Source organism: Bubalus kerabau, chromosome 3 (genome assembly GCF_029407905.1).
Source record: "Bubalus kerabau isolate K-KA32 ecotype Philippines breed swamp buffalo chromosome 3, PCC_UOA_SB_1v2, whole genome shotgun sequence".
In the NCBI taxonomy this organism is placed as follows: Eukaryota; Metazoa; Chordata; class Mammalia; order Artiodactyla; family Bovidae; genus Bubalus; species Bubalus kerabau.
The window spans coordinates 151,394,181-151,421,916 of record NC_073626.1 but is presented as its reverse complement, the minus strand read 5'-3'; the positions used below and the strand labels follow the sequence as shown (position 1 = coordinate 151,421,916).

Below are 27,736 nucleotides of genomic sequence, written 5' to 3'. Positions count from 1 at the left end.
AACCATTATTTTCTCCAAATGAGGAAATTTTAAGATATGACCAAAGGTAAAAAGACAAAAAAAAAAAAAAAAAGCTTCCACATAAGAACTTTTTAAAAGACTCTAATGACTCTACTGATGTCAATTTCTTGGATTGAGGTCGCAGGCCGTAACACTCTCTCTGGGAGAGACCTACAGCTGCAACCCTCTTGCACATACTAATAATTTTGAAACTTATTTTATCTATTGATCTAAACCCCCAGTCAGTCACTCCAAGTCATAAAATACTGATGATAGTCATAACAATTTCAAGTTATTTTGAAAAGTATTTGCCACAAACATTTCTTGAAATATCACATAAATTGGCGGGCAATATTTTCTTCCATCTGAGATTTAAGATTCATCAACCTACTTCAGTGACATGATTTTGGATCATTTATAGTCTCCTGTACTTCCTGGGTGGCACTAGTGGTAAAGGACCCACCTGCCAATGCAGAAGACCTTAGAGACACTGGTTCGAACCCTAGATTGGAAAGATTCCCTGGAGGAGGGCATGGCAACCCACTCCAGTATTCTTGCCTGGATAATCCCATGGACGGAGGAGCCTGGTGGGCTAGAGTCTAATGGGTTGAGAAGAGTTGGACACAACTAAAGGGATTTAGCACACATAGCATGCACAGTCACGTGTATCAATTTCTAGTTCACTCTTTTTCCTATTTTTGGAGCTCAAAATACTGTCTTATGCCAAAATCCATCATTTTACCCTGGGCATATGCATAATGCTATGGCATCTGCCTTGATTCAGAAGTGTATAGCCACACCTTTCTGCTCTGATTAGCTCTTGATGTCTAAGTTACTCTCTTTTCTTATTATGCTCTCTCCTATCACAGGTGAGATCCAGCTGGTGAAACACAAAGAAACCCCTTCCTTTGTACCAGAGCACTGCAGAAATGATGCTGAAATGAGTGGTCTGGTTTTATATCCAGTGTAACAAGCAGCTCACCACCATTTTGTTGCTTCTCTAAAGATGAGCACAACAAAATCTCTTCATTTGAATTATATCAATGAAGATAACATTTTCTGAACTCCAACTCTGAACATATGGTCTGTCAAATGATTTTTATATATGATTTATGACTTTATGAAGTCTTGTAAAGCAGAACAACTGAACTGCATTATCAAATAATCTATCATTTATTAAAAATAATAATATCATGGGATACCAGTACTTATGTAAACAATAATTATTGAATTCAGCAGGTGAAGCTTCTCCTTTAATATATACTATAGAATGGAATACACGAAGCTTAAACTATCGATCCCAAAAGTGTATCATAAATGTACTTTTCATGTTATCGTTACAAAAGGCAGAGTTCCAGCTGACAGAGTTCTAACATGCCAAACTCTTTCCTGTTCTTTCTTTAAGAAGTTAGAAAAGAAATATCCATCATTACAGCTGAAGCAGGGTTTTTTTTTTTTTTAAAGAATATTAAAGACTTTACAAGAAGCAAGGAAGAAGCATAAAGACAGATGAAGGTGGGAGGAAAAGGTTATGATCCAATCAGACATCCTTTATTTCTGAAGAATAAATTATGTGGTTTCCTACTAATGATAAAAAGAGGAGGGCACTTGAGAGGTGCTGCCACAGAAAAGGCTTTTAAAAGCCATCAGTTAATGCTGATTCTAAAATCCCTAATAAATCATTTAGCAAACTGCACGTTATGTTTAGGTACATCACACAAACGTGCTGTTAGCACATAGATTCACTCCAAAGGTTGTTCAAGTTACCGTCTCAGAAAGAAAGGGCAAGACTATGTCGGCCATGTTCCCTTCCAGCACACTTCCTGGCACACTGTTGTGCTCCCAACAGCATTTGTTTAAAGAATCAATAATTTACTAGGCGTCCCTTTACACACTCTAGAAATAAGGTTAGCCTGACTCAATATGAAAATAGAAAATTATAAAAAGCTCTGAACTCGACTTTGGAGGCAGGTTGGCATAATGAGCGATTTTCAAAAGAAGGTGCCGTGCATTCTCTTTCATCTCACTGACATTAATCAACATGATTGCATCCAGACAGCATGGACAAGATACTGCCACATATTCCAACATGCAATCAGCAAGAGCAGTTGTGTTCACATGTTTCTGTGTGATATGGGTCAGGTTCAAAATAAACCCAATGACATTTAAAACTGTGAGTCTGAAAAGGGAGCAAGGTAAACGATACTGCTGAAAACTATCCTGTGAAACTATAATTTCTCAAGAAGTAAAGGGCCTTACAAAAGGGAAAATATTTTGCCTTGTTAAAGAATAACTCTCAGAAGGTCTTGGGTTGTCTAAAGAATTTTCCCTTAAATACACACCCTTATAATTACAATATTACATATAATTACAATATTATAAATACAATATTATATACAATTTTATATAAATAAAATAATATAGAATAAGACTTCAGCTGGAAAGATTACTAAGCCCTGGCAACATTCTTTTCTCTTCGTACAGAGAAATAAAATTCGTGTAGGTGAAGGCTGATGCTTCATTATTAGTCATTATTAGAGTTTTCTCCATGTCCTTCTTTAGAATGCTAATTATGTTCACACACACAAAAGTATGCATTTTAAACTGTTCTCACTAAATTTAAAGATAAATTGTAAGAAAAAGGTAACCCTTTGGAAAAAGTACCCTCTTATTACAGCATATGGGTTTTAGCTCTGTATACTTATTCATATTAAGAAATGAATCACTGGATGTCGTATAGGAAAGCCTGGCCTTAGTAATCTCCTGATCCATTTATCATCAGCAGATGCTCACTCTGGGTGCAACCTGAATGATTGCTCCCAGAAAGCTCATAATTGCTATAATTAGGGTCACATGACCTCCAGCTTGTCTTGCTTAGGAAAAAAAAATTAAAAAGCAGATGGCCAAATATTAGCATTTGAATGAGCACCAGAGGTCCTTTAGATGAGGGGAGTTAAAGTTAAATGCACCAGAAAGCTGTGAATGGCTGATCTCAAACACACTTAAAAGAGTAGTTTATGCTTTTTTTTTTTTAATTGTCCATCCTGCTCTCTGCAGAGGCCCACCTTCCTTCATAAAAGCTAAATCTGGGCAGTCCTACCCCATTCATTTACCCAGCAACCAGGCTACTAGAGAGTGCAAGGAAAGAGGAATGACTGTACTTAAATCTTTCTACTTTGAATTCTATTTTTTATTTAGAGTATCAGTTCAGTTCAGTTGCACAGTCAAGTCTGACTCTGAGACCCCTTGGACTGCAGCACACCAGGCTTCCCTGGTGGCTCAGTAGGTGAAGAATCCACCTGCCAAATGCAGGAGACACAAGAGACTCTGGTTTAATCCCTGGGTCGGGAAGATCCCCTGGAGAAGGCAATGGCAACCCACTCCAGTATTTTTGCTTGGGAAATTCCATGCTCCACAGAGGAGCATGGAGGCCTACAGTCCATGGGGTTGCAAGAACTGGACATGACTTAGTGACTAAACCACAGCAGTATATTTGAAGAACTAAAACCATCCCCTAAATACTTTTCTTAAGAAACAATATTTTAATTATAAAGTGAAAGTGTTAGTCGCTCAGTCGTGTCTGACTCTGCAACCCCATGGATTGTAGCCCGACAGGCTCATCTGTTTATGGAATTTTCCAGCCAAGAATACTGGAGGGGCTAGCCATTTCCTCCTCCAGGGGATTTTCCCTACCCAGGGATCAAACTGGGTCTCCTGCACTGCAGGAAGATTCTTTACCATCTGAGACACTGGGGAAGCCGCATTCATTGTAAGGGCAAATACGAGTTAAAAATAAGGGGCTTAACTCTCCCTGTTGAAAAAAAGCTTAGAGACTTTCCCCTTTCATTTTTCTTTTACAATTTCTTCCATTATCCTTTTCAAACACATGTAAATCTTCATAATGGGCTAATTAAGTCTCAGGCCATGCTCACATTCAGAAATGTTTTTTCAAAGACCTGGGAGACATCTTTTTGAAATGCAAGCCTCAAGGGGTAATAGCTCCTCTATCTCCCTTGCTGGAGAGTATTAGAGCCTAATTTAGGTTGGCTTCTTGCTCCAGGAGAAGGGGATGGCACCCTACTCCAGTACTCTTGCCTGGAAAATTTCATGGACGGAGGAGCCTGGTAGGCTGCAGTCCACGGGGTCGCGAAGACTCAGACAGGACTGAGCGACTTCCCTTTCACTTTTCACTTTCATGCATTGGAGAAGGAAATGGCAACCCACTCCAGTGTTCTTGCCTGGAGAATCCCAGGGACGGGGGAGCCTGGTGGGCTGCCATCTATGGGGTCACACAGAGTCGGACACGACTGAAGTGACAGCAATAGCAATAGCAATAGCAATCTTGCTCCAAGTTGTAAAACTACTTCCCCTTATAAAGGTACTAGAAGCCTCTCTCTCCACAGAAGAAAATCAATTAGCTAACACAGATGGTCACCCCAATTGCCAAGTAAATTCAGTCCTCTTACTAGAGGACTAGTTATTATTTATCTTGAAAGGTTCTATATGACAGGTTGTATTTGCTCGGCTATTTAGAAGGTTGAAATTTCTTCTGGTCTTTGCATTCTCTTAGTGGATTGCCTCTGGATGCTCATCACATTCTAATTTAATGCTTATTCATTAACAGGAGTGTTTTCTTTGTCTACTAACTTTGTGGAAAGGATTTCTGGGTTGGGGGAGGTTTTTGTTTTTAATTATATTTCCCCAACAATTTCAATTCCAATTAACCCTTCTCCCCGGAGTGGAGGCCTTTCAGATAATTTAACAAATAATTCAAATGGTGAAATTCCAAATTTCCCAAGTGAAATTTATTAAAGAGATAAAATATTTAATTTTACTCTTTCATTTACCTTTAACTGCAAACAAGCTTGGTAATATTCATTCCAAAATAAAACAAATCCAGACAGCATGAATGTCAGTTGGAACATTTGTCTCCCATGTGTCAAGATATTGGTATTTATTTTTTCTTCTAAAAAATATAACATAAAACATAATTTTACTAACAGAAGCTCTTGGAACAGGCCCTCATATTAATATTTCTCTGTGTAATTATTCTTTGTGCACAAAAAGAGCAGGAAAAAAAATCTCATGGTGGATTAGATTCCTGCTCATAGTTTAAAAAAAATAGATATACATAAAAGTAGTTCAACAAATATTTTTTGAAAGAGAAAAATTGGAAGGTTGAGACAGAAGGGGAGATGGAAGAGGCAGAATCTTGGTCCAAAGTAAACCTGTCTTGCAACCTCTGTTCCAGGTCTAACCTTCTAGTCCTAGCCCCTTCTCTGTGCCTTGGCTTGGCTTCTGTAGACCCCTTTTAGGATAAGCCCTTCTTTTTCTAGCTCTCACATTCCACTGTATCTATTTAAATTGTTCACCTTTAAACCCAGCTGAACTTCCTTTTCTTATAAGGTCCTTGTGAATCACAATGAAGTACATCTTTTCTGGATCTCTCTAGAAAGTTATATCTGTACTTAGTATTTGATTGCATTGCCATGTATTAGCTGCTATTTATGTGTATTCATTTTTTCCCTTCCCTTAATTTAGACGACATGCTTAGACAACAAGCTACTGGAGAGCAAAGGAACCATTTTTGGTTCCTTTGGTAAATATAAAGAAGATGCAAGTAAATTACTTCGTTGTTCAACAAAGCAGTGTAGGAAACTCAGAAATGTAATGTTTTGTCATCACAGTGTACGGCAAAATGCCAGGGGGAGACATAAAAGTGTTTGAAATGTGATTTGATTTGTTTTTTCTTTCAGAAAGTTTTTTGAGGTAAATGGTTTCTCTTCGGATTAAACATAGTATCTTCGCCACTACTATGTCATGCTTAGATCAGAGATATTTTTTACCAGTTCATTATTTATTTTTTCTTTCAGAAAGTTTTTTGAGGTAAATGGTTGCAAGACAAGTTTACTTTGGACCAAGATTCTGCCTTTCCATCTCCCCTTCTGTCTCAACCTTCCAATTTTTCTCTTTCAAAAAGTATTTGTTGAACTACTTTTATGTATATCCATTTTTTTTTAAACTATGAGCAGGAATCTAATCCATCATGAGATTTTTTTTTTCCCTGCTCTTTTGTGCACAAAGAATAACTACACAGAGAAATATTATATTCACGTAAAGGTAAAGAGCTTTTTATATTTTCTAAACACAAAGTTAAAACAACTTTTTCCAGTTGGTCTCTTTGTTCTTCTGCAACTAAGCACCGTCTGTGTGTGTGTGTGTGTGTGTGTGTGTGTGTGTGTATGTGTGTGTTCGTTCAGTCACTTTAGTCATATTCAACTCTTTGCGACCCCATGGACTGTAGCCTGCCAGCCTCTTCTGTCTCACTGGATTTTCCTGGCAAGAATACTGGAGTGGGTTGCCATTTCCTCCTCCAGGGGATCTTCCCAATCCAGGGATCAAACCCACATCTCCTTCTCCTGCATTGCAGGCAGATTCTTTACCACTGAGCCACCAGGGAAGCCACTGAGCACCTTAGTAGTAACCAACAAGAAAGTTTATAAAAACTGCCCCGACATGGGAAAATCAGAAAATTAACAAATTTATAACTTCTAAAAAATCAGAACATTAACAAATTTCTGATTTCTAAAAAATCAGAAAATTAATAAAATTCAGCCCCTATAACATAAAAGAAAAACAAAAGAAAAAGAGCAATTCCAGGTATGTCAGATGAGTAGAATTATGTTTGATAGAGTGAAATATTAGTTCTTTAGGTAACTTCTCAGTGAGGAGGGTGGGGGGTATATTTATAGTTGATGGATGATTATTTAAGAGATGTTTTAAAGTAACTTCAGTAATTATTAAGTAACATGGATTTTTTTTTTTTTTTATGTTAGGAAATACCTGTAGGAAATAGAAGAAAAGCTGATGACTTTCCACTGGAACATCTATATGATATCCTAGGCTGAATGCTGCTGCTGCTGCTGCTAAGTTGCTTCAGTCGTGTCCGACTCTGTGAGACCCCATAGACGGCAGCCCACTAGGCTCCTCTGTCCCTGGGATTCTCCAGGCAAGAATACTGGAGTGGGTTGCCATTTCCTTCTCCAATGCATGAAAGTGAAAAGTGAAAGTGAAGTCGCTCAGTCGTGCCCGACTCTTAGCGACCCCATGGACTGCAGCCCACCAGGCTCCTTCGTCCATGGATTTTCCAGGCAAGAGTACTGGAGTGGGGTGCCATTGCCTTCTCTGCCTAGGCTGAATACATAAGTACAATTTCTCGAACTCATTTCACTTAGGCTACATGGCTTGTACATGCCTCAAATGTACTACTAATAGAAGAGATTTACATCTTCATTTCCAAATAGTTAAAAGAGTTAGAGAACCCCAAAAGGCAAATATTATTATTATGTGATATTAATGCCAGATGGCCTGTTAGATCTCTGAGTCCCTAAAAGAGATGAAATTTAAAGTGTTGGGACTATAAAGTTGCCAACCAAGTTAAACATCTTACTCAGTGACCTACTTTTTCCATATTTCCAAACTTACCTATAATTCTTAAACAATGAAAAAAACTTAGAAATAAAAAGAACAAATCACAATTAGAGAAGGGAATTCTTATGTTACTTTCCCTAATGATTTCAGAAATGAGCTCCCCCCTTCCCTCCATGGACGCATACATGGTTTCTATTCCTTTTGTCTAATTTAATCTCCTTTATGGAACTGATAATTCTTTATGGCTGCCTAAGGACCCCTTAAAGATGCCAATATAGGTTTTTTGTTTTTTTTTTTTAAGTGGACTAATTCATTATAAAACCTTCCTCTTGTACCTAGAGAGCTACTTTTGACAAGGCACTAACACGTGACAATAAATGTAAGGACAAGGCTGAAAAAATTTTTCCACTCTATATGTAAAATATTTTCAGGCAAAAGATATCAAGTTCACTCTCATTTATCTTTCTGAATATGAATATCTTGTAAATAAAGGCACTACTGAATAGTATACACACACATATACCATAAGCAAGTAATTACATTTGGGTAAATATGTAGTTTTCTACTTATTTTTATCCCTCCAGAAGACTGTTTGATATTTTTAAGAACTATTAATATTACATTTCACAGAGGAATTTTTTTGCCCCCCTGGTGGTTCAGCAGCAAAGAATCTGCCTGCAATGTAGAAGATGTGGGTCCAATCCCTGGGTCAGGAAGATCCCCTGGAGAAGGAAATGGCAACCCACTTCTCCAGGGGATTGCCTGGGAAATCCCACAGACAGAGAAGCCTGACAGGCTACAGTCCATGGGGTCGAAAAAGAGTTGGACATGACGTAGCTTCTAAAAACAACAACAACAAAAAAACATTTCACAGAGGAATAGTCTATTATAAAAATTGTGTCTGATTTAGTGACTATCTATATTCATAAAATGAAGATGATAGCACTTAAAGTTTCAAATATCTTTATAATCTAAAAGTTAGCTTTCTCTATATTTGAATTATAAACTTTATTCAACAAATATACAACTTTTACTGGAAGACAGAAAGAAGAGAGGGCAAAAAGGAGAGAAAAAGAGAGAGAGGGCAGATATTCAAGTATAGACAGATGTATGTGTATAATATAGTAAGGATTTTTTTTTAATTCAGCTCTTCAAACCTATTTTAAATAAATTTAAATAGTAGAAAGAAAAGTCAACAAAGTCTCTAAAGCAACATAAGTTGATGGTCACAAGATATTGAATAATATGGACTGAAACCAAATCTACTTTGGTTTATTATCACAAAATGATTTTCCAACTAGCATTTTTACATTGCTAAATAATTAGACAGAATAAGCTCAGAAAAGGCAGACAATTTTATCTGCTTTAATAGTAATGGCCTATAAAGTATGCCCAAAAGCAAAGCCCTTGTGCTGTTCATTGGCAAAACCGTCCAACATTAGCATGCATATCCATGTATCTATCTAATACATATGTATTATCCCTTTTTCTATTATATGTATATCCCTTTTTCTGCTATGATGATTTTTCTATCCTTGGATGAATAACTGATGAAATTTAGTAAGTCTCATGTAGATTTATAGAAGTTGAGGAACAAAAAAGCATATCCGTTTTTAATAATATAAAGTTCTTACTTTGCAATAAGTAGGCCATAAAAGAAATAAAAGATTTCTAAATGAATGGACTCCTTCTTACAAATGTACTTCTTATGTTTTTAAATTCTCCAAACTGCCTTAATAAGATAGGCCCAAATAAAGTCATGATATTCTTTAAAGAAATAAATGGTCTGCAAAAAGATCAGCTGTACCATTTTTTGGAATGGCATTCATTCAGATGAATTCAGGAAAGAATAAAAATCAGCTGGCCCATGACTTAAATCCACAGGATTGATTTCCTAAGTATGAGGTTTGTATAAAAACATATCCAAGGGGTTGTCTGTTGTAGCCATTACTTCCCTGGTGGCTCAGACAGTAAAGCGTCCATCTACAATGTGGGAGATCCAGGTTTGAGCCCTGGGTTGGGAAGATCCCCTGGAGAAGGAAATGGCAATCCACTCCAGTACTATTGCCTGGAAAATCCCATGGACAGAGGAGCCTTGTAGGCAACAGTCTATGGGGTCTCAAAGAGTCGGACACTACTGAGCGACTTCACTTTCATTTTTCATATTTAGCTAAGACAAAAAGAATCAGCTAGAATATTGTTTTTCTCATGTGGGAAAAAAGTATCTGTTATTTGTTATTTAATATATTTCCAATGGGTTGTGTTTTCCTATTTGTCCTCTGGGACATCAATAAACCTATTTCCTCGGTATGTTAAGACTCGGTCAAAAAATAAAAGAACAATTCTGGAAAAATATATTCCTGAGGTATTTCACTGGCTCACATGAGGAGATTGAGAGATTGACAGCAAGTTTACCTCTCACCCCCAGCCCCCCTCCTCCCTACCTCTCCCATTCCATATCATGTCATGAAGCTTATTTGTTGATTGTCACGTTTGTAACAGGAAAGGATTACTTTTAATAAAAAAGGAGAAAATAAGTACTTATGATGCTTCAGATTTCAGAAAGCTGCACAAAAGAAAGCAAATTCTCCAACAACTAACTGGCCTTTCCAGTCTATCAGCTTTGTATCTCTCCTTAAAAAGGTAAAGAAATAATTAGGCATTCTACAAATCTTTCTAGAACCTCAAATTCACTTTATCACATATCAATATAATAACTAGAATTCCAAATATGTTTTCATCCGTAAGTATATTATATTATGCTCAATGTATGAATAAAGTAGAAAGACAAAGCAATCACCCTTCTCATACCTTTACTTTTTAAAAATTCCCCAACTTGAACCAAGTAATTATTTCTGCTTCAAATATCTTTTGTGTGATGTGTTTAAAGTCCTTGCTTTTTTGCTCAACTCCCTATCACCAAAAGAAAGAATACAGTAGGTAATAATTATTATAACATATCTGCTGCTGCTAAGTCGCTTCAGTCGTGTCCGGCTCTGTGCGATCCCAGAGATGGCAGCCCACCAGGCTCTCCCGTCCCTGGGATTCTCCAGGCAAGAACACTGGAGTGGGTTGCCATTTCCTTCTCCAATATCTACACACATATGAATATATAAATGGGTTTCCCTGCCCATTTATATAAGGAAGGATATAAGTGGTAAGGAATCCACCTGCCAATGAAGGAGATGCCAGTTCCATCTCTGAGTTGGGAAGACCCCCTGGAGAAGGAAATGGCAACCCACTTCAGTATTCTTGCCTGGGAAATCCTATGGACAGAGAAGCCTGGTGAGCTACAGTTCACAGGGTTGCAAAGGAATCGGACACAACTTGGCAACTAAATAACAACTACACACATACACACACACATATATGTAGCTTACAAATATGTAATAAAACTGTTTATTTTTGCTTCTATACTTTACAATTCATTCAATAAGCATTTTCAGGACGTCCACTCCTACAAGGCCTACCAGGACAGAAGGCACAGAGAGAAGACCCCAGATTCTGAGTTGCTAGGGAAGATAAGACATATCTGGAAATAATCATAACATATAATATAAAGAAACAAGGGTGAATGCTATAAGAGATGTGTGAACCATCATGAGGCAAGTTAGAAGGTAAACAGACTAAGGTAAAAGCCACTACATAGTGGCTGACTATGTAGCTGGTCAAAGGCTTGTTTGTCTTGACTCTGGGAAGCAAACCACTGCAGCTTACTAGTAAGACACAAGGATATCCTGAAAATATTAGCATTTTATACACTGTTTTTTTTTTTTAAGTGAAAGTCTGCTTAATTGTAAAATATGGTGCTTAGTTGGTTGACAGTATCTTTAATAAAAGAGATAATACCACTCAGTAGAGCATATAGAAATTACTTTTTGATCAGTTCAAAAACAAAATATTTATATTCTGGCCTCTTCTATTTTATATTTTATTTTATGACAATAATTTAATGATCTTCATTGGTTTTATTCCATTTTGGGAGAAATACCAGAAGGTATTAATAAAGTAAAAACTATGAAAAGAAAAGAACTTTGATAGAGAATTTAAAAATGACTTGAAATCTTCCCTATTTAAGGTCCATAAGTATGCATTATCTCATTTAATCCTTAAATGAAGTCTAAGTTATTTTTATTCTAGCTTTAAAGATAAAATAATACAGTCAGACAACTTTTCTACAAGGCATTCAAGAATTCAAGTCAGAGGGATAAACTAGAATAAGAAGAGAGATCCAGGTCTGGGCAGAAATAATGAGATATTGAAAATAATCTGAATGCTCAACAATGAGTAAATGGTAAAAAGAATCAGGGAATAGGACAAAATATTACACAGTCATTAAAACTGCATTTTCAAGAAATCAGGAGTAACTGGATACAAAGTTTAACTTCAATTTTGTGAAAACAAACAAGTCAGAATCTGGAGGGTAATACACCAAAATACTGGTTGCAGTATAATAAAAGAGAAAACAAATTAAAAAAATGAACTCACCTTGTTTTAAATGGTAAAAAATGTGGTGTAAAGTGTTTTTAAGAATCAGTATCAAGCTTGACTTTATAGTTTCCGAACTCTACTCTGATTCTGTTTTGTAATAACTTGAAATTTATTCAAGTTTTTTTCAATCTAAATTCAGTAATACTATATTTCATAGAATCTAAGATACAACCCACTGTAAGACACACTTTATTTGCCACCTAGAAAGAAAAAAAAATTGCTAATTTAACTATGGTAGTTTTTGATTTTACATAGTTTAATGTAAAAATGTGTATCTTAGAGTTGATGAAATACTTTATGGACATTTAAAATTTTTTATTGAGGTATAATTGACACACAACATTATATTAGTTTCAGGTGTACAACATGATTTGATATTTGTATATATTGTGAAATGTTCACCACAATAAGTCTAGTTAACATTCATCACCATATACAGTTACATAATTTTTTTCAGTGTAAGAATTTTTAAGATCTAGTCTTTTAGCAACTTTCAAATGTGCAATATAGTATTATTAACAGTAGTCTCCATGCTGTACATTACATCCTACAAATTATTTTATAACTGGAAGACTGTAAATTTTGACTCTCGTCTGTATCTCCTTTATCCATTCATCCACTGATGGACATTTAGGCTGTTTCCATATCTTGGCTATTGTAAATAAGGCTGCAATGAACATGGGTGTGCATATTTTTTTTCAAATTAGTGTTTTCACCTTCCTCAAATAAATAGTCAGAAATGGAATTGCTAGATGGTATGACAGCTCTATTTTAAATTTTTGAGGAACCTCCATGCTGCTTTCCATAGTAGCTGCACAAATTTACATTCCCACCAACAGTGCACAAGGATTCGCTTTGCTCCACCTCCTCTCCAACAGTTATTACTTGTCTTTTTGATAATAACCATTTTAGCAAGTATGAAGTGATATTTCACTGTGGTTTTGATTTGCATTTTCCTGATGATGATGACGCTATGAATGTGCTGCACTCAATATGCCAGCAAATATGGAAAACTCAGCAGTGGCCACAGGACTGGAAAAGGTCAGTTTTTGTTCCAATCCCAAAGAAAGGCAATGACAAAGAATGCTCAAACTACCACACAATTGCACTCATCTCACACGCTAGTAAAGTAATGCTTAAAATTCTCCAAGCCAAGCTTCAGCAATACGTGAACCATGAACTTCCAGATGCTCAAGCTGGTTTTAGAAAAGGCAGAGGAACCAGCAATCAAATTGCAAACATTCGATGGATCACTGATAAAGCAAGAGAGTTCCAGAAAAACATCTATTTCTGCTTTATTGACTAAGCCAAAGCCTTTGATTGTGTGGATCACAATAAACTGTGGAAAATTCTGAAAGAGATGGGAATACCAGACCACCTAACCTGCCTCTTGAGAAACCTGTATGCAGGTCAGGAAGCAACAGTTAGAACTGAATATGGAACGACTGACTGGTTCCAAATAGGAAAAAGAGATGGGAATACCAGAACACCTGATCCGCCTCTTGAGAAATTTGTATGCAGGTCAGGAAGCAACAGTTAGAACTGGACATGGAACAACAGACTGGTTCCAAATAGGAAAAGGAGTACGTCAAGGCTGTATATTGTCATCCTGCTTATTTAACTTATATGCAGAGTACATCATGAGAAACGCTGGACTGGAAGAAACACAAGCTGGAATCAAGATTGCCGGGAGAAATATCAATAACCTCAGATATGCAGATGACACCACCCTTATGGCAGAAAGTGAAGAGGAGCTAAAAAGCCTCTTGATGAAAGTGAAAGTAGAGAGTGAAAAAGTTGGCTTAAAGCTCAACATTCAGAAAACGAAGATCATGGCATCCAGTCCCATCACTTCATGGGAAATAGATGGGGAAACAGTGGAAACAGTGTCAGGCTTTATTTTTCTGGGCTCCAAAATCACTGTAGATGGTGACTGCAGCCATGAAATTAAAAGATGCTTACTCCTTGGAAGGAAAGTTACAACCAACCTAGATAGCATATTGAAAAGCAGAGACATTCCTGTGCCAACAAAGGTCCGTCTAGTCAAGGCTATGGTTTTTCCTGTGGTCATGTATGGATGTGAGAGTTGGACTGTGAAGAAGGCTGAGTGCCAGAGAATTTATGCTTTTGAACTGTGGTGTTGGAGAAGACTCTTGAGAGTCCCTTGGACTGCAAGGAGATCCAACCAGTCCATTCTGAAGGAGATGAGCCCTGGGATTTCTTTGGAAGGAATGATGCTAAAGCTGAAACTCCAGGACTTTGGCCACCTCACACGAAGAGTTGACTCATTGGAAAAGACTCTGATGCTGGGAGGGATTGGGGGCAGGAGGAGAAGGGGACAACGGAGGATGAGATGGCTGGATGGCATCACTGACTTGATGGATGTGAGTCTCAGTGAACTCTGGGAGTTGGTGATGGACAGGGAGGCCTGGCGTGCTGCGATTTGTGGGGTTGCAAAGAGTCGGACATGACTGAGCGACTGATCTGATCTGATCAAGGCTGTATATTGTCACCCTGCTTATTTAATTTATATGCAGAGTACATCATGAGAAATGCTGGGCTGGAAGAAGCACATGCTGGAATCAAGCTTGCCGGGAGAAATATCAATAACCTCAGATATGCAGATGACACCACCCTTATAGCAGAAAGTGAAGAACTAAAGAGCCTCTTGATGAAAGTGAAAGAGGAGAGTGAAAAAGTGGGCTGAAAGCTCAACATTCATAAAACTAAGATCATGGCATCTGGTCCCATCATTTCATGGCAGATAGATGGGGAAACAGTGGAAACAGTGGCTGACTTTATTTTTGGGGGCTCCAAAATCACTGCAGATGGTGATTGCAGCCGTGAAATTAAGATGCTTACTCCTTGGAAGGAAAGTTATGACCAACCTAGACAGCATATTAAAAAGTAGAGATATTACTCTGCCAACAAAGGTCCGTCTAGTCAAGGCTATGGTTTTTCCTGTGGTCATATATGGATGTGAGAGTTGGACTATAAAGAAAGCTGAGCACCAAAGAATTGATGGTTTTGAACTGTGGTGTTGGAGAAGACTCTTGAGAGTCCCTTGGACTGCAAGGAGATCCAACCAGTCCATCCTAAAGGAAGTCAGTCCTGAAATTCATTGGAAAGACTGATGTTGAAGCTGAAACTCCAATACTTTGGCCACCTGATGTGAAGAGCTGACTCATTGGAAAAGACTCTGATGCTGGGAGGGATTGGGGGCAGGAGCAGAAGGGGACGACAGAGGATGAGATGGTTGGATGGCATCACCGACTCAACGGACATGGGTTTGGGTGGACTCTGGGAGTTGGTGATGGACAGGGACGCCTGGCGTGCTGCACTTCATGGGGTGGCAAAGAGTTGGACACGACTGAGTGAATGCACTGAACTGAACTGATGATTAGTGACACTGAGCATCTTTTCATATACCTGGTGGACATTTGTATGTCTGTTTTGGAAAAATGTCTATCATATCCTCTTCCTAGTTTTAAATCAGAGTGTTTGTTTTTTGTTATTGATTTATCTGTGTTTCATATGTATTTTGGATATTTGCACTTTACAAGACATATGATTTGCAAACATTTTCTCCCATCCAGGAGGTTGCCTTTTCATTTTGTTCATTGTTTCCTTTATTGTGCAGAAGTTTAAGCATGGTTCTGATATTCCACTTTAAATATAGCTATCTATAACTTTGAGCTTCCCTGATAGCTCAGTTGGTAAAGAATCCACTTGCTTTTATCTAGCAATACTACTCATTTTACTCCATTAATATTATTATAGAAAAAGAAGCTTTTCTATGAGGGAAACTTCTTTTATCCTGAAGCAAAAGAACGTAGCTCTAGTTAAGAAAAGAATAGTAATTTTCATTATATATCATAGTTTGTGTTGAGAATCTGGTTGTTTCTGGTGAATTGATGTATCCTTCAGAAGCTTTGTTCCATCTAGCTGGTTTTCCAAAACATAATTTAGATAATTAATTATCAAATTTAATTTAAATATCTTTTCATTCTCAGCTGGAAAGAGAAAAAATACAATATATTCAATTGGGAAGACTTTGTAATATGAGAGCCTTAAATATGCTTCCATTTCTATGAACACTGTATATTTTAATCAATGTATTTATTTTAGAGTATGTAAGTCATCCTGACTTTTCACAGTTAGACCAAACACATTTAAATTATGCTCACACTCCCACAAAAGAAATTCTCCATACAGAAAATGAATACAGGATTAGATTTTAAAAGTTTTTGTGTATTACTCTTATAGTTATTTACTTTTCTATTTAACAAAATTTTTTTTATTTTTTTTCCTTTTACATGTCTCTTTCGGTTTTTTGTTCCTTTCTGAAGAGTAGCCAAAATGAAATGAGATTTCAAGTTGTGATGTTGACCATACCAACCACAAATAAAAATCCAAAAAGAAGAGACCAAAATACAATTTACTTTTAATTAAAATTTAAAAACAACACTTCATATTCAACCTTGTGCATTGAAAATATTCCTGATTAAAAGATTTCTACTTTGCAAAAATCTCATTCTAGCTGTTATTTTTTACTGGCAAATGAGTAGAAGCTAGCAGGGAAAGAAGAGTAGCAAAAAGTCTTACAAGCATTCCATGTTTAAACATGTGCAAGTTCACACAGAACATGCTCAGGAGTGAATATGAAAGAAACCAGCCTAAATGTCCTCAATAAGTTCAACTCCAAATTATATGAACACAAAATGAAACAAATGCAGGTTACAAATTTAACTCTCACTTTTATGCACATGTCCCTTTTTCTCCTTATTTAGTTGCCAATTATCAGTAGGCATGATTCCAACATATCTTATTTGCTACAGTCTATCCTGATTTCAAGGATAAGAAAGCACAATTTGTACATGAAAAGGAAAAATAATAATTGTGTGTGTGTGTGTGTGTGTGTGTGTGTGTGTAGACACACGTGCACATGCATGTGAGACAGATGTGTTGGGGGTGGAAGAATGAGGTCAAAATGAGGCCAGAAAAGGTAACATATTTACTGTGTGCCTGCTATGTGTTGCCCCTGCGTGCTAAGTTGCTTCAGTCGTGCCCAACTCTGTGAGACCCTATGGACTGTAGCCCATCAGGCTCCTCTGTCCCTGGGATTCTCTAGGAAAAAATACTGGAGTGGAATGCCATGCCTTCCTCCAGGGGATCTTCCCAACCCAGGGACTGAACCCGAGTCTCTTATGTCTCCTGAGTTGGCAGGAGGGTTCTTTACCACTAGAGCCATCCAGACACTGCAATTTGAAGGCTAAATACCTGATTAATATAAGCACAAAGGAAAAGTCAATGTTTTTCTGTTAAATTATTAACCAAAAACCTATACAAAAAGTTTAGCAACATCTGGCATTTTGCTCTTTTATTAGCAACAAAAGCAGTTATTTTATTCAGAGTTTAGTTTTTTTTTAAACTATGAATACATGTTCTAGAGAAGAAAGGAGGAGGGAATAAATGAAATTCTAAGCCTATTTATGTCAGTGTCCTCTAAGGCTCTGTTATTATTCTAAACTCCATTAAGCTAGTTTTGAGTCTCCCCTAAAACCAATTAACAAGGAAACAGAGCAAAAGAATGGCATCTTAAAACTCCGCTAATTAACTGAAATATGCAATTAATGAGCAATTTTTCAGCTCTACCATACTTAGGAAATGTGGCTACCCAACTGTGGGCTTCAAAAGTATTTCCCTGCAAACTCAGAAAGCTGACCATTCTTTAAAACACTAGCCACGTTGCAAAGAAATCATACTTTTGATATGTTTATTAAATGAATGACTTAAATTTGAATCTTTTTCTTTAATCAAAATTCTGCAAGTAAGGCAGGTAAAAGAAATAAAACTTGATACCCAAAGAAATACTAACAAAGAAAACAAACACTGTTCAGGAAACCATGTCTGCAAACCTGAAATGTATCCAGTTCTCACCAAGTTAACAAATTTCTTACCACAACCTGCAAAAGTATTCTGACCCAACTCTACAAAGGCTCATCAAGCCTCTATTTTATTTCAGTTTATTCAGAATTTAATATATAAACACATCACCAACCTTAATTCCAGCTAGCAGTCACAAGACAGGTTGGATCAGATCAATAAAATCTGAAAGATAAACAGAATAACATACCATAAATTAAATCAATTGAAAGATTTAGTCTTTTACTTTAGTAAAAAGAGAAGATGAAGTTACTTGAATCCTCATACATAAAATTTACTGGCTGACAATACATCCACATCCATTTACAAGGGCATTACGTAGTTATGAAACTTTAAACTGATATATCTTCTAGATTTTATTTAAAAACATGTATTAGATGTGCAAATTATATCCTATTCTATTTCCAGCAGTTTCTATTAAAATAGAAATGCTTATGCTTATAATCTGAAATGTCAAGCATAAATATTTTTTAAACAAATTCTGTACTGAAAATACTACCACTTATCTTGAAAGATGTTTAACTAAAAATAATAAAACTGATGCATTCAATCCTTAATCTAACTTAACATCCACTGACAGTTTGCAGATTAAAAGTGCAGGATCAACAATCTGTTTGAGTGCTGCAGTCCATGGGATTGCAGAGTTAGACAAAACTAAGCAACTGAAAAACACGACAATCTGTTAAAAGGCAACAAAAGTCTAATAAGACGATTCCAATAGCAACCTAGCAATCTTCTCATTATTTTCTTACACCTAAATCTTGCCACCAAATCATGCTGAGAAGTGTGTTGTCAAGTGGAAGGAACGAGAAAGTAAACCAAGGACAAAAGCAAACCCAACTTTTATTCCAAAAGTCAGCCTGTATTTTGAACACTTAGTAGAAAAAATGACTTTACGATGACAGAGAGGGATTCTTGGCTTGCAGCAGGGAGCATCCTTGGATAAATCTCCAATCAAAAAAAAATAATCGTTAGGTTCTAGTAGTGTGTTTGTGATAGGTTAGAAGTTCGAATATGTTCCACGTGGTATTGTTAGAAATGGTTCATTATTAGACTCAGAGGTTAAGTCCAAAAGATAATTAAACTAAAATCATGATTATTTAATGAAAAGAATAGTCTAAAGTAATATTCATATATTCAAGATAATATTTTAATTAGCTTGACTGTAGTAATCATTTCACTATGTATATGTATATCAAATCATGTTATAAACCTTTAATATATACAATTTTATTTAAAAATATAAAAGAAATACTAGTAAAAAATGATTGAAAATGAAATTCTTTTTTAAAAAACTTGTTATTTTATATTGGGGTATAGCCAATTAACAATGCTATGATAGTTTTAGGTGAACAGTGAAGGAACTCAGCTTCGCTCAGTTAAATTCAGTCGCTCTGTTGTTTCCGCCTCTTTGCAACCCCACGGACTGCAGCACACCAGGCTTTCCTGTCCATCACCAACTCCTGGAGCTTGCTCAAATTAATGTCCATCAAATCAGTAATGCTGTACAACCATCACATCCTCTGTCATCCCCTTCTCCTCCTGCCTTCAATCTTTCCCACATCAGGGTCTTTTCAAATGAGTCAGCTCTATTCATCAGGTGGCCAAAGTATTGGAGCTTCATCTTCAGCATCAGTCCTTCCAATGAATATTCAGCACTGCTTTCCTTTAGGATTGACTGGTTTGAGCTCCTTGCTGTACAACGGACTCTCAAGAGTCTTCTCCAACACCACAGTTCAAAAGTATCAATTCTTCAGCACTCAGCTTTCCATCCCATTCAATGATGCCATAGCTTTTCAAAGTTCAGTTTTTGTTTTTTTTTAAAATTTTATTTTATTTAACTTTACAATATTGTATTGGTTTTGCCATATATCAAAATGAATCTGCCACAGGTATACATGTGTTCCCCATCCTGAACCCTCCTCCCTCCCCATACCATCCCTCTGGGTCGTCCCAGTGCACCAGCCCCAAGCATCCAGTATCGTGCATCGAACCTGGACTGGTGACTCGTTTCATATATGATACTATACATATTTCAATGCCATTCTCCCAAATCATCCCACCCTCTCCCTCTCCCTCTCCCACAGAGTCCAAAAGACTGTTCTATACATCAGTGTCTCTTTTCCTGTCTTGTATACAGGGTTATTGTTACCATCGTTCTAAATTCCATATATATGCGTTAGTATACTGTATTGGTGTTTTTCTTTCTGGCTTACTTCACTCTGTATAATAGGCTCCAGTTTCATCCACCTCATTAGAACTGATTCAAATGTATTCTTTTTAATGGCTGAGTAATACTCCATTGTGTATATGTACCACAGCTTTCTTATCCATTCATCTGTTGATGGACATCTAGGTTGCTTCCATGTCCTGGCTATTACAAACAGTGCTGCGATGAACATTGGGGTACATGTGTCTCTTTCCCTTCTGGTTTCCTCAGTGTGTATGCCCAGCAGTGGGATTGCTGGATCATAAGGCAGTTCTATTTCCAGTTTTTTAAGGAATCTCCACACTGTTCTCCATAGTGGTTGTACTAGTTTGCATTCCCACCAACAGTGTAAGAGGGTTCCCTTTTCTCCACACCCTCTCTAGCATTTATTGCTTGTAGACTTTTGGATCGAGCCATTCTGACTGGCATGAAATGGTACCTCAGAGTGGTTTTGATTTGCATTTCTTTGATAATGAGTGATGTTGAGCATCTTTTCATGTGTTTGTTAGCCATCTGTATGTCTTCTTGGGAGAAATGTCTATTTAGTTCTTTGGCCCATTTTTTGATTGGGTCATTTATTTTTCTGGAATTGAGCTGTAGGAGTTGCTTGTATATTTTTGAGATTAGTTGTTTGTCTGTTGCTTCATTTGCTATTATCTTCTCCCATTCTGAAGGCTGTCTTTTCACCTTGCTTATAGTTTCCTTTGTTGTGCAGAAGCTTTTAAGTTTAATTAGGTCCCATTTGTTTATTTTTGCTTTTATTTCCAATATTCTGGGAGGTGGGTCATAGAGGATCCTGCTGTGACGTATGTCAGAGAGTGTTTTGCCTATGTTCTCCTCTAGGAGTTTTATAGTTTCTGGTCTTACGTTGAGATCTTTAATCCATTTTGAGTTTATTTTTGTGTATGGTGTTAGAAAGTGTTCTAGTTTCATTCTTTTACAAGTGGTTGACCAGTTTTCCCAGCACCACTTGTTAAAGAGATTGTCTTTAATCCATTGTATATTCTTGCCTCCTTTGTCAAAGATAAGGTGTCCATATGTGTGTGGATTTATCTCTGGGCTTTCTATTTTGTTCCCTTGATCTATATTTCTGTCTTTGTGCCAGTACCATACTGTCTTGATGACTGTGGCTTTGTAGTAGAGCCTGAAGTCAGGCAGGTTGATTCCTCCAGTTCCATTCTTCTTTCTCAAGATAGCTTTGGCTATTCAAGGTTTTTTGTACTTCCATACAAATTGTGAAATTATTTGTTCTAGTTCTGTGAAGAATACCGTTGGTAGCTTGATAGGGATTGCATTGAATCTATAAATTGCTTTGGGTAGTATACTCATTTTCACTATATTGATTCTTCCAATCCATGAACATGGTATATTTCTCCATCTATTAGTGCCCTTTTTGATTTCTTTCACCAGTGTTTTATAGTTTTTCTATATATAGGTCTTTAGTTTCTTTAGGTAGATATATTCCTAAGTATTTTATTCTTTCCGTTGCAATGGTGAATGGAATTGTTTCCTTAATTTCTCTTTCTGTTTTCTCATTGTTAGTGTATAGGAATGCAAGGGATTTCTGGGTGTTGATTTTATATCCTGCAACTTTACTATAGTCATTGATTAGTTCTAGTAATTTTATGGTGGAGTCTTTAGGGTTTTCTATGCAGAGGATCATGTCATCTGCAAACAGTGAGAGTTTTACTTCTTCTTTTCCAATTTGGATTCCTTTTATTTCTTTTTCTGCTCTGATTGCTGTGGCCAAAACTTCCAAAACTATGTTGAATAGTAATGGTGAAAGTGGGCACCCTTATCTTGTTCCTGACTTTAGAGGAAATGCTTTCAATTTTTCACCATTGAGGATAATGTTTGCTGTGGGTTTGTCATATATAGCTTTGATTATGTTGAGGTATGTTCCTTCTATTCCTGCTTTCTGGAGAGTTTTTATCATAAATGGATGTTGAATTTTGTCAAAGGCTTTCTCTGCATCTATTGAGATAATCATATGGTTTTTATTTTTCAATTTGTTAATGTGGTGTATTACATTGATTGATTTGCAGATATTGAAGAATCCTTGCATCCCTGGGATAAAGCCCACTTGGTCATGGTGTATGATCTTTTAAATTTGTTGTTGTATTCTGATTGCTAGAATTTTGTTAAGGATTTTTGCATCTATGTTCATCAGTGATATTGGCCTGTGGTTTTCTTTTTTTGTGGCATCTTTGTCAGGTTTTGGTATTAGGGTGATGGTGGCCTCATAGAATAAGTTTGGAAGTTTACCATCCTCTGCAATTTTCTGGAAGAGTTTGAGTAGGATAGGTGTTAGCTCTTCTCTAAATTTTTGGTAGAATTCAGCTGTGAAGCCGTCTGGACCTGGGCTTTTGTTTGCTGGAAGATTTTTGATTACAGTTTCAATTTCCGTGCTTGTGATGGGTCTGTTAAGATTTACTATTTCTTCCTGGTCGAGTTTTGGAAAGTTGTACTTTTCTAAGAATTTGTCCATTTCTTCCACGTTGTCCATTTTATTGGCATATAATTGCTGATAGTAGTCTCTTATGATCCTTTGTATTTCTGTGTTGTCTGTTGTGATCTCTCCATTTTCATTTCTAATTTTATTGATTTGATTTTTCTCCCTTTGTTTCTTGATGAGTCTGGCTAATGGTTTGTCAATTTTATTTATCCTTTCAAAGAACCAGCTTTTGGCTTTATTGATTTTTGCTATGGTCTCTTTTGTTCCTTTTGCATTTATTTCTGCCCTAATTTTTAAGATTTCTTTCTTTCTACTAACCCTGGGGTTCTGCATTTCCATATGGAGGCTGAACAACACGCTGCTGAATAACCAACAAATCACAGAAGAAATCAAAAAAGAAATCAAAATTTGCATAGAAACGAATGAAAATGAAAACAAAACAACCCAAAACCTGTGGGACACTGTAAAAGCAGTCCTAAGGGGAAAGTTCATAGCAATACAGGCATACCTCAAGAAACAAGAAAAAAGTCAAATAAATAATCTAACTCTACACCCAAAGTTCAGTTTTTGACAGTGTTTGTGGTATAAAGGCAAATACTAACATTGCATTAAAACCAATGTGGAGTAAGAAATGAGGATGAGTGTCCAATCTGGCTCTTAGGTTTGAAGGCTGGTCAGTACCCAACAAGCACACATATCCCATTATTAAGTAACTGTGAGTTTCTAAGTAGAAAATACAAAGGTTTTTATTTTTTCTTTCAATTTATATGCATTATTTTTTCAAAAGGTGACTAAGTTAATACCTAAATACTTTTTATGCTAATTAAACAAAACTGTGAGGTATTTCTTTCAGCCTAGGGGTGCCATGAAAAAATTACCAACACACTCAGAATGTCATAAACTGAGAAAGTCTGGGACACTCTCTGTTAAGCATAGTACTTTGTTTTGTTTCAATTTTGTTCCACAAATTTAAAGAAAAGAAAAATCAGGAGAGATTTTATTTTATTTTATTTTATTTTTAAGAAAAAACTAGTAAAGAGAGAGACATAAAAGGAGAGGGAGAAATTATTTTCTTAAAATCAGAGAAAATATACTAGGAGACTGGGAAGGACAGTGGTTCAACACACTGCACATATATGACTGTGTGTCCATGTACACGTACGTGTGCATGTTCATGTGCACTTCTGGGCATGCAAGAGGTAGCTAAAATAGTACACAGGAACACCAGGGGCTGAAAGACAAAGAACCAGGAGTGGCCTACTATACATGTATACGTGTTAACCACAGTGACCATATGTCACTACTCCCTAAGAAAAAGTGGTTCCCCTAGTTGCTTGGAGTCAAGGAAAGACTGCATAGAACCACATGTTAATTTATGTGCAATTTTAAGTCTCAACTTACCATTTGATCACAACTGCTACTTGCTAAGAGTTTTTGGCATACTAAATTGATATCCTGATATCTTTAGACTCAAATAGACTGGATTTTATCTGTTCTGCATAAACTTTCAAATATATGTGTGCATGCTCAGTCACTCAGTCATGCCTGACTCTTTGTGACCCTTTGGACTGTAGCCCACCAGGCTCCTCTGTCTAAAGGATTCTCCAGACAAGAATACTGGAGTGGGTTGTCATTTCCTCCTCCAGAAAATCTTCCCAACCCAGGGACTAAGCCTTCATCTCCTGTGTCTCCCATATCGCAGGTAGATTCTTTACCAACAGAGTATATAGTCAAATATATACTGTCAAAAGTGAAAGTCACTCAGTCGTGTCCGACTCTTTGTGACCCCATGGACTATATAGTCCATGGAATTCTCCAGGCCAGAATACTGAAGTGGGTAGCCATTCCCTTTTCCAGGGGATCTTCCCAACCCAGGGATAGATCCCAGGTCTCCTGCATTGCAGGCAGATTCTTTACCAGCTGAGCCACCAGGGAAGCCCATCCTGTCAAAGTAAAAACTAAATGAGACTTGTAGAATTTTTCAAAAGTCAGGCTTTATAATTCACAAAACTGGCTGCTTTATATGATCCATAATGGCCACCTGATGGAAAGAGCTGACTCACTGGAAAAGACCCTGATGCCAGGAAAGATTGAAGGCAGGAGGAGAAGGAGATGACAAAGACAAGATGGCTGAATGGCGTCACTGACTCAATGGACATGAGTTTGAGCAAGGTCCAGGAGTTGGTGATGGCCAGGGAAGCCAGGCGTGCTGCAGTCTACGGGGTCACAAAGAGTCAGTCTCGATTGAGTAACTGAACAACAACAAATGTGACTAGGAGGATACTCTGACCTACCCCCATCACTGTCCCATTAACCCATCCCCATCTCCCAAAATTTTTATTTTCTTTTCAGTGTAGCATATGTGACATACAAACTCTGTTCAAGATATCAGTACTATTTCTATTATGTGAACTTTGTATTTGAACCCACTGGCTTAGCACACAGAAGAATATCAATAAGTGATTGTTAAATGAATGAAGGTGCTTAGTGTTGTACTTTTCTGATGCCGCTGTCAAATGTAAAGAAATGGTTGAAAATTCCCCTTTTAGCAGAGATAAGGAAAAAAATCCCATCCTTGACCTACCTGATTTGCATTGAAAATGTGTAATATAAAAGTTCTGAGGGAGCAGAGGTGTTCATTTTTGACCTGGTGAACTCAAACTGTCTAGGGAATTTTGTTTGCTTGTTTGCTTTTCTTATCTTAAGGGCAGCACATCCATTTGCAGTGCCTGGAGCAGCTGCTTTGTAAAAAATTCTCTGAACCTTTTATTTCCCCACTCAACCCAGTTACCGAGCAAATAGGCACAGAATAGTGAAGATTTATGTTGCCCCAAGGCTCAATCCTCACTGTGAACATCTGCCATTTCACACACAGAGGTCAAGACTTTTTGTGTAGTATTTTGCTAAACAATGCCCTCAGCATAACTCAAATGAAATTCTTTTCAATAGGATTCAGCATCTGCTTTTAGGCCGCTTAACTTATCAGCATATTGAAAGCACCACTTCTTCATCCTCTGAGTCTCTTTCTCCACAACAAAAAGTCAGAGATCATGTCAGAAAATAATCTTGAGAATTAATTGCTAAATCTTTCTTTCCCCTCTTTATCCAATGAGAAATAATCTTACATCGATCTATTATACATCATTTTGTGATGGTCAGGTTGAATTATAAACTCAATATCAGGCAGTAGTATTTCTGTTTACATCTCACAAAGAATAAAAATTGAAAATAATAGACATATTTTTGCTATTAGATTACGAAGGTCAACTCTCAATTGAAAAATCTTTCACATTTTCTGTACTTCTCCCTTCTTAAAGTTACACAAGAGTCTCAATGAAAAGAAACTATAACTGCCAGAGTCATAGAAAAATTACTGCTTGAGCTTCACTGAACATACAAATGTAAGGAATACTACAGTATGCAAATTAAAATTAAAAATCGATTCTATTTTTAAAAATATATTTAAGTGCTTATTATTTAATAATAAATACAATCCTTATATTTTAAAATACAGAACAGTTTAAAAAATAGTATTGTTTACTATTTCAAAGATCAAAAGCTCTTTGCCATCTAAAAGCTTAGTTAGAATCTAGTGGGATAGAGGTAGTTATGAAAAATCAAAAGACAAAAGGCAATGATACAAAGCAGAATATACCTTTGTCACTAAGAAATATCAACAAAGAGCTATGGGACACTGGAGAACAAAGGAGGGGAAAAATGAAATCCTATTATATAAGGATAAGGATTCAGAGGTGCATTTGAGTTGAGCCTTGAAGGAAGCAAAGGATTGTGATAGGTGGAGACAGAATGGAAATGAGACCAACTCAGACAGTAGACTCAGAGAAAGGACTTAGCAGTAAAAAGTAATGAAAAAAGCAAAGACCAAGGGGTATCTGGGGCTCCACCTAGCTGGAGTATAACACACAAGAAGAGCAACAATTGGGTGAAAGTCTAGGTTGGGTTTGTATAAGAAGAAACGATCTTGAATGACAATCTGAGGAGAATAGAGAATTAAATATATTTAATTTTGCCCACTTGGAGAAGGAAATGGTAACCCACTCCAGTATTCCTGCCTGGAGAATTCGGCAGGCTACAGTCCATGGGGTCACAAAGAGATGGACATGACTGAGTGACTATCACTCAGTCACTCAATTTTTTCCACTAAAGTGAACCACTGAAGGTTTTCTCTTCAAGAATGATATGACTAAAATATTTAAGTGACATCACTGTGTAGACTAGATCAGAGATGAGGAGATATTAAAGAGTAAACCATTTAGGTATCTCCTTCAGAAGTCCAAGTGGTGGGTAATGAAGCGTCAGTTTGCGTAGAGACAGTGTCGATGCAAAGAAGGAAGAAGGCTCCAACTACTGCAGACACAAGCATCTTAGACTGCTCAGGCTATATAACAAAATACCATATGCTGAGTGACTTAAACAATAGAAATATATTTCTCAAAACTCTGGAGGCTGAAGTCTAAGATCAAGACGCCAGTTCAACCAGATTTTGGTAAAAGGCTTATAGATAAGCTACCCTCTCATTCTCTTCTCTCATAGTCACTGTCATATTAGGGAGCCACCTCTGTGACCTTATTTAACATTAACAGACAAGAATACTGGAGTGAGTTCCCACTGCCTCCTCCAGCAGACCACATTTTGTCAGCACTCTGCACTATGACCTGTCCATCTTGGGTCACCCTGCATGGCATGGGTCACAGTTTCATTGAATTATACAAGCCCCTTTGCCATGCAAGGCTGTGATCCAAGAAGGGGAATATTCTGAAACCCTTATTCCTAAAAACAGACACATTGATGGCTTAGGGCTTCAACACATGAATTTTGAGTTCAGTCCAGGGTAGTGTGTATAAGTAGTGTATAATAACCTATGGTGGACTGTGAAGAAAACTGAGCGCTGAAGAATTGATGCTTTTGAACTGTGGTGTTGGAGAAGACTCTTGAGAGTCCCTTGGACTGCAAGGAGGTCCAACCAGTCCATCCTAAAGGAGATCAGTTCTGGATGTTCATTGGAAGGACTGATGCTAAAGCTGAAACTCCAATACTTTGGCCACCTCATGTGAAGAGTTGACACATTGGAAAAGACCCTGATGCTGGGAGGGATTGGGGGCAGGAGGAGAAGAGGACGACAGAGGATGAGATGGCTGGATGGCATCACCGACTTGATGGACATGAGTTTGAGTGAACTCCAG

The 27,736-nt window shown here is 37.1% G+C and overlaps 1 protein-coding gene across 1 annotated transcript in view; it reads right to left on the bottom strand.

Moving 5' to 3' along the window:
- The window catches only part of LOC129647315 (uncharacterized), a 148,285-nt gene that overhangs the window by 50,914 nt on the left and 69,635 nt on the right, over positions 1–27,736 (bottom strand). Inside the window, exon 4 of the mRNA XM_055574456.1 lies at positions 17,984–18,033. Within this exon, the coding sequence (XP_055430431.1) occupies positions 18,002–18,033 (32 nt within the window). The 3' untranslated portion in view covers positions 17,984–18,001. The remainder of the gene's footprint in view (positions 1–17,983; positions 18,034–27,736) is intronic.